We start from the raw sequence: 12,219 nt of genomic DNA on the forward strand, positions 1-12,219 counted from the left end.
TTTATGGTAGAGAAGCAGCCCCTCCCCTCCAGGTAGTGACAACCCAGCTTAGCCCTGGGGGCTCTTTATTGAAACAACTCACAGCACAGCATTTGAGACAGACAGCGTTGGCCGGCCGAATCCCAGAGGCTGAGAAATTGAGGTCCCAGCAGCCTCCCCTGCCCTCCAGGGGAGGAGTCCTCCATGAAGGCAACCAGGCCTGAGCACCCCAGGCTGGAGGGTGGGTGGTCCATACGTAGAGGCAATAAGAGCACTTGGAATCAGGGTGGCCCTGCAGCGCTGCCCTGGGCTGGGCCCCCAAAGTCCGACAGTTGTGGCATCCACGGAGAGGGGCGGGGGCAGGCACACCCTCAGCTGCTTTTATGAGCCCGCTCTTCCACATAGAGCTGCATCTAATGGACAGGAACCAACACCACGGTCAGGTGGACAGCCAGGGCACCAACTCTGGAGAACCCGTGGGATCTCGGCCAAGGGTGAGGCTATGTGGCCACAGGCAGGGGTTAAGGGAAAGAGGGAATTGGGAGCTGAAAGGAGGCACACCCTGGTCATCTCCCCTGAGTCTAGATCCACAAGCCCTCTGGCAAGGCCTCGGCACACCCTAAATAAAGTGCACTCAGGCCCCAGGCAGCTCACCTTTAAGATGTCTGACGTCATGGTTTTTAGGGGTATCAGTCGGGGGTCGTGCATGTGGACGTCCTGCTCGTCTGCCAGGATCCAAGGGAAGTCCTAGGGAGGGGACAAGGGAAGGGTAGCAGGGGGCTGGCCCATGGCCCACCCTCCCTTTGCTCCCCCCTCCCCTTCCAGAGCTGCCTCCTCATCAGACTTCAAGATGCATCAGAATCACCAGGGAACACCTGGCCATGCAGATTCCCAGGTTCCTCCACCGGAGAGGCCGAGTCTGTAGATCTGAGCTGGGCCGGGAGCCCCAAACACCAGTTCTGAAACTGGATCAGGGATCTCCTCCCTTGAGAACCCCCACTGAGCTGGTGGCTCTCCCTGCTCTCAGTGCCAAGTGCGCAGGTAGGGCGTTGACAAGCCAGTGACTGCAGAGCTGGCACACGAGAGCCTAGGGATGCCAGGCGGTGCCCTAACAGTGTAATGAGGGCCCCGCCATGGGCAACGCCCCCGCTCACATGGAACTCTGGTTTTCAGAGCCTCCCAGCGGGCTCCCTACCCACCTCCTACACCAGTCTCATCTCACCTTGATGACCTGGATCTTCTCCATGTTGCGAGTGGCAGCTTCTCTCGTGTGCACTAAGACTGTGAAAGTACAGCCTAAAGAGGCCAGAGTTTGGTCAAGCCTGGACTACCCCATACTTGCCACTGGGCACAGCCTTTTCCCGCCTCCCTAGCTGGCTTGGCAGCCACAGAGCAGAGTGTAAACCCAGTGCTCAGGTCACAGTCTCGGGAGACTAAAGCCCAGGTGGTCAACCAGGGAAGCTTCCTGGAGGAGGTGGGCTTTCAGACGGGTTCTAAGAGGCAGAAAGGAAGAGAGGAGGCTTGGTGCAGCCAAGTAGGGACCTGAGAACACAGACCAACACGGGTAACCATGGAAATGAAATGCCCAGGGAAGAGGGGGTGGGGGTGAGCACACCTGGGGGGTTGTGGTCCAGGACAGCATCACATACACTGATCTTCAGGATGAAGGCTCGGAGCAGCTGCTCCACGTGAGACAGCAGGGAGTCTGAGCTGGGAAGGAGAGAAGAGGAGGGTCTCCCAGCTCATGGGTGTCCCCCTCCCACCAGCAAGCAATCAACCCTGGAAGCAGCCCAGAGGTGCAGAGCCCCCCTAGTGTTTCTGAGTGTGTTGACTTCTGAGCGCCTGGCTACCTGTCTCTGCACAGTTAAAATCATCTGGGGAGTTTAAAACCAAAGCAAAGTCCCAACCCAGGCTAATTAAGTCAGAATGGGTTGGGGGCGGGCCCGAGTAGGTGGTTCTAACCTGCAGCCCAATCTGCAAACCAGGACACACCCCAGGAAACCAAGCCAGGAAAGGACAGGGCTTGCCCGAGGCCGCAAAGCAAGTGGGGACAGATTTTGGTGCCCTGACCTCACCACAGGAAGCCAGCAGCTGACCAGCCCAACACACCCACCCAAGGTCAACTTCTAGTTGACTATGGACTGGATGCTTTACTGGGTGAAAGTCAGGAAACTGGGTCTGTGTCCTGGCTCTGGGTGACCAAGTCAAGATCATCTCTCTGGACCCTGGTTTCTCCATCTATAAAATGAGGTTGGGACTAGCCATTCGCCAACGCTGTGAATTGCCAGGTGTGATACAGGAGGGTCTCTGTAACCTGTGTGATGTCCAGAGACCACTGGGCGGCCAGCTGTGACTCAGCCACTGACAGACCTTGTTAGGTCATCACACCTTGCCACGTCTCCTCTCAGGCCTTTAACAAGGCATTCAGGGGCTGCCTTAAAGGGGTGAGCGTGGGGGTGTTACCAGGGACCTCACACCAGGGAGCATGTGGCTGGGGAGTGAGGCAGCATACCTGATGGACAGCAGCGGAGGCTGGGTGATTTCAAAGACAAATTTCTCCACTGGGCGGTGCTCTTTGTCCAAAATCACCACCACCACTTTCTCCACATCATTCTGCAAGGACAGGAGCCCCCTACTCAACAACTGGACAACCGTCCCCCCATTCCCTGTCCCCTCCCCCCACCCCATCCACCCACGCCACCTGCTCCCTGTGCAGAGAAGAATGGGAAGGGCATATTTGCAGCCCTGCTCAGCTTCTAGGCCCAGAGTCCCTGAGAGCCCAGAAACAGGTTTAAGTTGAAGTAGGCACCCCCAAACATGAGTGGTGCCCACAGAGAGGAGGATGCCTGGGCCCCATAGGGGTACCAGGATGTCTCAGGGAGCAGAACAAGATAGAAAGAGGATGCCCTGAGGGGCCAAGCCCAGACAGAACTTGGGGACAGAGGGGGAGAAAAGAACACGTGAGAAGGACCCAAAACCGTCCAGGCAAGCCTCACTCAAGAGACGCAACTGCACTAACCATGCCCTTAGTGTGCCTGCTGCCCTGGGGCCTGTCCTTGGGCGGGGGTGGTCTCCAGAGTGCAGGGAACAGGCTTCTGGGTGTTGAATCATGGGGACCCAGCATAATCTCAGCATCACACCATCCTGGAGCATGGAGGAGCACTGGGGGTGGGGTGGGCTGGGGGGCCTGGTGCCCTCACCTTCTCCAGGAGCGGCTTGACGCAGTGCAACGTGTCCTGGATATACTGGTTCAGCTCCGGGTGGCAGGACATCTGCACACAACCCCATGATGGCTGGTGAGGTTACAGCACTGATGGGGGAGCCATCAGATACCCCCTCCAGCAGCCCAAGGCCCTTTCTGCCCATCGGAGAGAGCCCCAGCGGTACCCTAGGGCTCCCCAACCAAGCAACGGACCTCCCATCACAAGGCTAAGAAGTGAATTACCCACAGAGGTAGAGAAGTAAGCAGATCCTAAGAATTCAGTCTCAACATTAGTATTTAATATAGCATTAGGAGTTCCTCATGTGGGGTCATTCAGCTCCTCCAGAGACTGAGAAGTCTCTAAATTGTGAATGTTTGAGCATCCAGGCATTTTTCCAGAGACAGGATCCAGAAATTTAATCCATTTTGAAACATTAAGAAACTGGAACTAGAGAGCTGTGTGGCCTCAGGCTTAACCTCTCTGTGCTTTCATTACTTCATCTATAGATCTCATTTTTAAAAAGTGAGGATTAAGTGAGATAAATACCTAGCACACACTGGGACTCAGTAAGGGCTGATTCTTTTTTTTCCTTTTCCCTGTGTATCTTTTTGTTTGGTTTTTTGTTTGTTTTGGTTTGGTTTCCCCCCCTATGTCTTTTAAGCTTCCAACACCTTCCAGTACTCCGTCATTTATTCCAATATTTACTGAGTGCTTTCTAAGGGGCTGGCACTTCTAGAGGTCAGGGATAGAGTAGCATATATTTACTCCTTTGTCTGCCTTTTAACCTAAAACAACTGTTACAATTAGGGTAAATGAGGGGAGAGAGAAGGTGCCAGAGGTTTATATGAATCCCCTCCCTCAAACCAGACATTCACCAGCTGCAGTGAAGAGAACGTTATAAAATTACACTCAGCTAAAAATAACTCCATGCTTGTTTTCCTTTTGTGAAATGCTTGCTGCGCCCAGAAAAAAAAACAGAAAAACGCGATGACCTAATAATCCAATGTAACTTTAAGATGTTTTGCTAAAAAATGGAATGTTCTGCAACTGCTCTTGTAATTTTCTGTTTGGAAACTTCCATGCTCTGTAAACATGTGCACTATAAAAGTAAAGCTCACCCTGAGTTCGGGGCCCAGAACTTTGGAGCGTTAGCTCGTCTGGGGCAGCTGGCTTAATAAACCTGAGTTCTCCAACCCTCCAGGTGTGGTGCTTGGTTTCTCAACGGACCGATTTTCTGCAACATCAGGAGACTTTTCAAATACAAAGAGTGGGGGGAGGGGTCTAATGGGAGGGGGAGCCTGGTCTCTAACTTCTGGCAAGGGAAACTCTCAGTTCAGAGGTGACAGAAGGAAACGCCACTGCAGTGAGGGACGGGAGGTTGTTGGGCTCTCAGCAGCTGCCAGGAACTAGAAGGCCAGGCCAGGCCGCTGGGGGCTAAGCCCAAAGGAGGAAGAGAGTTAAAAATCCCCTGTCGGTGATGCCTTAGAAGACCAGGACAGGGAGGGTGGGAGGGAGTCGCGGGAGGGGGGGGATATGGGGATATATGTATGAATACAGCTGATTCACTTTGGTGTACCTCAAAAGCTGGTACAAGAGTGTAAAGCAATTACATTCCAATAAAGAGCTTTAAAAAAAAAAAATCCCGTCTACCCACTCTGGGATTCGGGGGTGACCCAGTGCCCCCAGCCTGGATGTGGGGGCTCACCTGGACAGGCACGTTGTACTTCTTACGCTTCTGGAAGATGCCCACCGGGTAAACCTCACGCACGTAGAGGATCAGGTGCACTGCCACCTCCAGGAACTCGCAGAGCACGTCGGCCACCACTGCGAGAGGGCAGAACCCGGAGCGCTCGGCCAAGCCCGCCAGCCCAGGCCCTCCCCTGCCCCCCGCCCCGGGTCGGCAGGTCCGGCCTCCCTACCTTGACCGAAGTTGAGGTCCTGTCGCGTGAGCGTGGTCATCCTTCTCGACGCCTAGGGGGCGGGGCAGGAGCGGGAGCTGGTTCCAAAGGCCCTGCAGGCGCAGGGCCCGCCCCCCCACCGCCCCTCCCCGCCGTCTGGGAGGAATCCCGGCAGGACCGCCCCTCCCTTCGCACGCAACCGGAGCCGCTAGGAAGGACGCCCCACGCCGGCGGCAGAGCTCGGAGGGGCCGGCCGCGCCGCGCTCAGCCTCTGTGCGCTGGCCGCCTCGCCCTGCAGTCCCGTGGGGGTAGATAAGGGCAGAGGCGCGCCCGCATAAAGGACACGGCCGCAGGGGGAAGAGCCGGAGGCGCAGGGCAGGGAGCGTAAAGCCGGACACGCGGAAAGCGACACTGGGCTGGAATAAGATTTCACCCCCTGCCAGGCTGGATCCCTCCCCTAAGGGACTCCTGCCCCTCGCCTCTGCCCCGGTACCGGCTCCGGCCTCGATTCCGGGCTCGGGGCCCGGCCCCCGCGAGGAAAACCACCGAGCGGAGCGCTCGCGCCTCCCGCTCAACCCGCGGCCTGGGCGCCGCTCCGTCACGTCCGCGGCGCTCAGGCGGGTCCTAGCGCCAGCCTCCAGCCACGCCCACTCCCCGCGCAGCCAACCACGGGAGAGGCTGGGGGGGCGGGGCTCTGGAGGGGCGGGGCCCGGCCTGGGCGCCGCGGGGATCCTAGGGCCCCCTCCTGGGCTGGTGCTAGGCCACGCCGCTTGCTTTCACTGTTAGGTGGGCGCCAAAAAAGACAACCTCGGGCTCCACATCGGATCGCGCTGTATTTCCCCCACCAGGGCGTTTCTTTCGCTTTCGGAGGCGCGGGAAGAGGGCGGGTAGGTGTTGCCGGTGAGAGCCAGCTGGAGGGCACAGCTGGGCACTATGGACAGCGACATCTACCGCTAGCTCCACAGTCACCAGCCCCCGAACCTCGGCTACCCAACCGAAAGCGAATCCGCCGGCTCTGGGGCGGGGACAGGGGAGGGCCGGCGAGCCCCGGGGACGTCCCGTCCCCGCCCCCCCTCGGAGCCTAAACGCAACCCGTCTTCACCGCCCCAAAAGAGAAAACTTCCGGGGCCGTGCGTCATAACAATAGCTGACATTTATAGAGGTCTAGCCGTGTGCCAGGGACAGTTCACTAAATCCTCAAAACGATTCCACGCGACAATTACTATGATTGTCCCCGTTCTACAGAGGAGCCGAACGAGGTTCAGAGAGGGGTGCGTAACCTGCCCGAGTTACCCAGCTATTGGGGGAGAGGCAGCGGGCACAGGTGTCTTCTGCCAGTACTCTTTATAGCTCGGAAGTCCCCCCAGAGGTATGGACTCTGGAAAGGCTGAGAGAACCCTGGATAATAATAATATTAGTATTAAAATAATTACTAACATGCATCGAGCACTTATGTTTCAAGCACCGTTTTCTTTAATTCTCTCGTGAACTCTAGGAGCTATGCCTCCATTTTACAGCCCCACTTTATAGATGGTAAAACAGGCTCAGAGATGTTCCCTAACTTGCCAGGATCACACAGTTGAAATACAAACCCAGTTCTGACTTCTACTCTAACTCCAGGGCGTCCACATATTTCCAGCCCCTTAATTTGACAGGTGGAAAAACTAAGGTCAGAGAAGTGGCTGTGTCGTTACGGCAACAAATCAGGGCCAGAAGTCCGGGGATCTCGTCTCTGACCTCCAGGGACACAAAAGCTTCTTTAGGAGTCACGCCCATCTGTTGGTACACAGATGTAGCTAGGCATGTTTACCATTTACTGCTTGCTATTGGAGACCTGCACCCCCTTCACCCCAGACGCTTTCAAACCTGCATTTACACACTTCTGATGGGGGTGGGGGCAGGGGAGAGAATAAGTAACCTAGCCCATTAAGCCAAGAATGCCAGCAGAGCATTTCTCAAAAGCAGTCCTAGGAAATCTGCATCAGGATCCCCAGGGAGCCCACTAAACACCTGGAACCCGCGCTTCCCAGACCTACCAGATCTGTTGGGGTGCACAGCAGGGCACTGGCCCTTTAACAAGCTCCCAGGGGCCCTGATGCCCAAGAAAGTGTGGGAATTGCAACCCAATGGTTTGGGCTTTTCCAGGGAAAGTCTGCATTACATAAAACTGCAATGCTTAACCCAGTGGAAGAGATGATTCATTTCAGAAATGGATGCAGCTGGCAGGGGCATTTGGGGCACAGCAATCCTTCCTTCCCAAGACCTGGGAACCCTTCCCACTTCGTATAGAAGAGGACCATTTCCGTATGGAGCCAGCTGAACAGCTCACTTGCTTGTAGACAGGTGTCCCCTGGCTCCTTGAGATTTAATCACTGAGGATGCTTTGGAAACTGGGGGAAATGAGGGTCCCTCTTTGCCCCTCTCTGGAGGCCACTCAAGTAGCATTTTCATAGGTAACAGAAAGTGGCAGTCTTAAGGGGGCAACTCTTGGTAAAGCGTCCCTTAGGATTGGAGTCTAGCGTGGAGAAGCTCAGAGCCCAGCTACTCCTGTGGGATGGCCTCCAAGGCACAGTGTGAGCCACCTGGGGGCTTATGCCAGGTGCTCCTTTCATGGCCCCTAAGCCCCAGCACCCTGCCCTGAGAAGACACAGTGCAACCCACCCATAGGTCTCCTGCCACACAGAACTAAAGAATTTCAGAGAAACCTTGGTGTACATATACCCCAAAACCCTCATTTTTCCAATGGGGACACTTAGGTCCCAACAGCTGTGTTTGACACTGTCAAATATAAACTGGATAAAAATGCCTAAGTTTGGGGCTTTGGATTCAGAGCCAGCCATAAACAGAAGGGGGGCTAGGAGACAGATAAGGAGGGATCAAACTGATCTGACCCCAACCCCCGAAAGGCCTCCATCTCCTTTGTGAAATGAACAGGCTGGACAGATGTTCCCTAAACCTCTGATGGCCTCAGGTTCCATGGAGGCCAAGAAGCTGGGGAGGGGGCTGACTCAGCATGCGGCCGTGGGGGAGCTCTGTGAAAAGTCATCTGTCACTTCCATCCATGCGGCATCTGGTTTTTCATAACTTAATCGCATCAGCGTGATGGATGGTCACGGGACCCAGATTACATTATGGGGTTAATTTATTACATTTTTGAATACCCATTTGCTGGGAGACTGTTTTTCAAAGCTATTTGCATATTTTTCACCATAATGACAATATGTAGGAGGGCACCTGGGAGGGGATGGATGGATGTTTAGGAGGAGAGAGAGCTTATTTGCCAACTGCAGCAGGTTCCTGAGGGTCTGCAGTGGAAACGGAGAGAAAATCACTCCCTAGAGACGTTTAAATTGAAACTAAGAGAAGGTGAGATGCAAGAAAGTTTTGCAAAGGCTGCATGGGTGAAGGACGATTCCTGGGGTTCACTGAACAACACACAATGAGTTATAGGGGTGTAACAACAAGCAATGAAGTGTCCAGACCCCTAAGATGCTTCCAGAGTCCCTCCCATTCTCACCAGCCTGATCGCAGGACATATTATCCATCCCACCCCTGCCTAAGGTTCCCAGGACACGAAACACAGGGTGGTGGGAGGAGCCATAGAGAGTCAGCCACGTATAGCCTGGTGACAATTCCACTAATACCGTGATGCTCTGGAACCCAGCCCCCTGAACAGAGACCCAGCCTCATTCATTCTCTTAGTCCAGCACCTCACCAGTGCCTGGCCAGATCCAGGTTCTGAATGAATGTGTGTTCAACGAGCAAATGAAAGAATGGAGGAGTGAAATGATGGTGGGCAATCTCATTGCCACTTGCCTGACACGAATCCTAATTTAGTCTGGATGAGGAGAGAGACCTCTAATTTCAGTGCTTGGGGTCTAAGTGGTGGTGTGCAGAAAAGAGCTGCTTTCACAAATGAAGCAAGAGCTGCAGAATGCTCACTGCGGTGGCCCTCACACCCACTGGGCTGTTGCTTCTCTCCCCACCACTGCCCCTTAACCAGCTGTGAGGCCCTTCCCTCTCTGAAGCTCAGTTTCCTCATCTGTAAAATGGGATCATGGTAGCACCAATTCCATAGAGTTGAGTTAGAAGTGAGTGAGATACTGTTTGTAAAAATATAAAATGCACAATGCCTGGCACATAAATGCCCAATTAACAGCTGTTATGACAATGAGATTAAGATCGACACACACACTTGCTCGCTTCAGCACCACATATACTAAAATTGGAACAATACAGAGATGAGCATGGTCCCTGCGCAAGAATGACATGCAAATTCGTGAAGCGTTCCATATACATTTTTTTTTCTAAAAAAAGAGTGCATATATGTATATGTATAACTGATTCACTTTTTTGTACACCTGAAACTAACACAGCATTGTAAATCAACTATACTCCAAAAAATTTTTTAAAAAAATCAACACACACACTACCTGAGCCCCTAGAGCAAACACTCTGGACCAGCCATCACATCTTTCAAAACCCCACCCAAAACATCCATAGATGTGGCCCCCTTGCCATTTCCATTTCCCAAGGCAGCAGGCAGCCCCGAAGATGCCCTAAAGGAGGACATGCATCCTCATGGCCCGAGACGCCTAAAGACAAGTGGCTGCAGCTGAAGACAGCTCCTCTCCCCACTCATCTGGCCTACTGATGTGAGGCCTGACCTACACAGCTGCCCCCAGATCCTGGGGTCCACTGCTGACCTCAGATCCAGGTCAGAGCCCTGACCTTAGGCCAGTAATACTGGGCGGCTTCCCAATACTTCAAGCAAAGCAGAGCCCCCATGCCATTCCCTCCCCGAGGTTCTGCTGACTCCCCAGTGTCACTGACCCCTCAGGGGGACCTTACAGGTCATCTCTTCTTAAACTTTGAACCTTTACCCACAGAAATGCACAGAGACATTGTTTTCCACAACTTTAGGAGTCCCCAGGTCCCCTGAAGTCATCCTGGACCACAGAGTAAGAACCCTTGATCCAGTTCAACTGCCACTTGTTAAAAATAACTGCTTTATTGAGATATAATTCACAAACCACAAAGTTCATCCTTTTAAAGCATATAATTCAGTGGTTTTTAATATAGTCACAAAGTTGTGCATCAGTCACCATTATCTAATTCCAGAACATTTTCATCACCCCAGAAAGAACCCCCCACCCCCACCCCACCTGCACACATTGGCAGCCACTTCCTCAATCTTGCCTTCCGCCAGCCCCTGGCAACCAACCACGAGTCTACTTTCTGTCTCTACGGACTTGCCTATTCTGAGCATTTCATGTAAATCACACAATAGGTGGCCTTTTATGTCTGGTATGTTTCAATGTGAAAGAAACTGTCTTCAGTGAAGCATACTGTCTTCAAGGTTCACCAAGATTGTGTGGCTTGTATTGGTACTTCATTCCTTTTTGCGGCCGAATACTATTCCATTGTATGAATATACCACATTTTGTTTATCCACTCATCAGGTGATGGATATTCGGGTTGTTTCTACTTTGGCCATTCAACCATGGGGAAACTGAGGCCCAAAGCCACCATAACCTGGATGGGATAGGAGTCCAGACCTTTCCTGCAGCATCACTTTGGGAGGACCCAGAGAACAGAGAGTCCAAGCATGACAAAAGATCACCCCACTGGCAAATAGCCATCGCATTTGAACCAAAGGATCCAATAATTCGCTTCTGGTTCAGTAAAGCCTGGGCCACAGTTTCATCCTTGACAGGGAGAACCATGCCCACTGTCCTCCTCCCGGGCCCAAGCCACCATCGCCTCTTCTCTGCCACAGTTCTTAGCTGGTCTCCCTGCTTTTGTCCCTGCCAAAGGTAGTTTATTCTCAACTTTGGGAATCAGAGGGAATTTGTTAAAACCTAAGTGGGACCATGCCTTTGTTCTGCTCACAACCCAATCCATCCTGGTGCCCATCAGGCTGATAAGATTACGATAACAATAGCAGATAATTTTTCTAGAGCATATCCCATGGGGCCAGGACCTTAGGAACATTGTCTCCTTACACAGGCCACTGCACTTCATCCTTGAACCCTGAGAGTTAGGGTTAGTGGTGGGCTCAGAGACGTTAGGCCACTTGCCCAAGCACAGGGGGAATGACAGCAGGAGAGGAGCCCAGGCATCTAACCTGACTACAGAGCAGAACACTGCAACATAATTTGCCACACTCTAGAGAAAGAAGAATACAGTCGAAATGGAAGCCCCACGGCCAGCTCTGGGCGCCAGGCAAGGCTGCTGCTTCCCACGAACGCGGGCCCGCCCCACCGCTCTTTGATCTTTGCAGCTCCTGTGGCCCCACTGACCCCGCCGTGAGTTATGGGGACCGCGGGACCCATAACACAGCATTCCGGGACTCCTGGGGTCGGCAGGACGCGGCACCCTGCGCCGTGATGGATGAGCCGCCTCGAGCGCTGGCTTTGTCCTGCCTGGGCCGGGTTGGGGAGCATCAGACCTACTTTGGACGGGGCGTGGCGAGAGGCAGACCGTGTGTGTGTGTGTGTGTGTGTGTGTGTGTGTGTGTGTGTGTGTGTGTGTTAGGTAGGGGGATTGTCTTGTTCCCTTTCCTCCCTGGGTGTGTGAGTGCGGAGGGGACACCAGTGCAGCCGTCTGTGCTCCCGAGTCTCACCTGGTAACGCTTTGAAGACCCCCCTGGACCCCCACGTCGAAGAGCGACCCCCCCCCCCCCCAGAATCTCGCCCCTCACTCTGCGCACTTTCGGAGGCTACAAAGGCCCGGCGGTGCCCCGTTCCGCCTCCCTCGCACCCGGCATTTCTTCCGTCCCATTTGACAGCCTAGGCGGAATAATCCTTTTGGGGAACCGCCGGCCCCTGCCCAGCCAGACGCGCCGCAGCTGAGCGCTCAGCTCCGATCCATTGTTGGGGTCCGCCAGGGACCCCCTGCCGCGGCCTTTTGTCGCCCGCTCCCGGCGGGGCCGCTCCAGATGCTCCACCGCTGCCCGCGCCCCTCCCGTCCCACGCGCCCTGGGCCGCGCCGAAGCGGCTTTTACGCACCGGGAGGAGTGGGCCCGCCTCTCCCGGTGCCTGCACCGCCGCCCGGCTGCGCCCGCCTTTGTCTACCTTCTTTGTCTACCCCGCGCCCTCGCGGCGGCGGCGGCTAGGCCTCTGGGGAGCGGGCACGGA

At 54.5% G+C, this 12,219-nt stretch overlaps 1 protein-coding gene and 1 non-coding gene across 6 annotated transcripts; one reads left to right on the plus strand and one right to left on the minus strand.

Annotated features, from left to right (window-relative positions):
• Positions 1-50: 50 nt before the first annotated feature.
• MAD2L2 (mitotic arrest deficient 2 like 2) lies at positions 51-12,178 on the minus strand. 5 transcript variants are annotated; one of them, XM_057696416.1, is made up of 9 exons: positions 12,157-12,178; positions 5,102-5,153; positions 4,888-5,006; positions 3,180-3,251; positions 2,492-2,592; positions 1,595-1,689; positions 1,202-1,275; positions 634-726; positions 51-392 (listed from the first exon to the last, which is right to left on the minus strand). In XM_057696416.1, exons 2-9 carry the CDS (start codon positions 5,139-5,141, stop codon positions 351-353), a joined length of 636 nt encoding a protein of 211 aa, XP_057552399.1. In that variant the 5' UTR covers positions 5,142-5,153; positions 12,157-12,178; the 3' UTR covers positions 51-350. The 5 variants fall into 5 exon arrangements, with proteins under 5 accessions (XP_057552399.1, XP_057552388.1, XP_057552393.1 ...); XM_057696405.1 differs by lacking the exon at positions 12,157-12,178 and adding an exon at positions 5,574-5,690; XM_057696410.1 differs by lacking the exon at positions 12,157-12,178 and adding an exon at positions 5,560-5,674.
• LOC130842736 (U6 spliceosomal RNA) lies at positions 9,276-9,379 on the plus strand. Its single transcript, XR_009050540.1, has one exon. It is a non-coding gene; the product is annotated as a U6 spliceosomal RNA (small nuclear RNA).
• Positions 12,179-12,219: the final 41 nt, after the last annotated feature.

The sequence above is a fragment of the Hippopotamus amphibius genome, chromosome 1 (genome assembly GCF_030028045.1).
Source record: "Hippopotamus amphibius kiboko isolate mHipAmp2 chromosome 1, mHipAmp2.hap2, whole genome shotgun sequence".
Classification (NCBI taxonomy): domain Eukaryota; kingdom Metazoa; phylum Chordata; class Mammalia; order Artiodactyla; family Hippopotamidae; genus Hippopotamus; species Hippopotamus amphibius.

What these genes read in the sequence shown, in the direction of transcription:
- MAD2L2 (XM_057696416.1), bottom strand. Translation starts at nt 5,141, where the DNA reads ATGACCACGCTCACGCGACAGGACCTCAACTTCGGTCAAG. An exon ending in GGACCTCAACTTCGGTCAAG is followed by an intron (nt 5,007 to 5,101) that starts GTAGGGAGGCCG and finishes GCCCTCTCGCAG; the next exon opens with TGGTGGCCGACGTGCTCTGC. An exon ending in CCTGGACCACAACCCCCCAG is followed by an intron (nt 1,276 to 1,594) that starts GTGTGCTCACCC and finishes TGGCCTCTTTAG; the next exon opens with GCTGTACTTTCACAGTCTTA.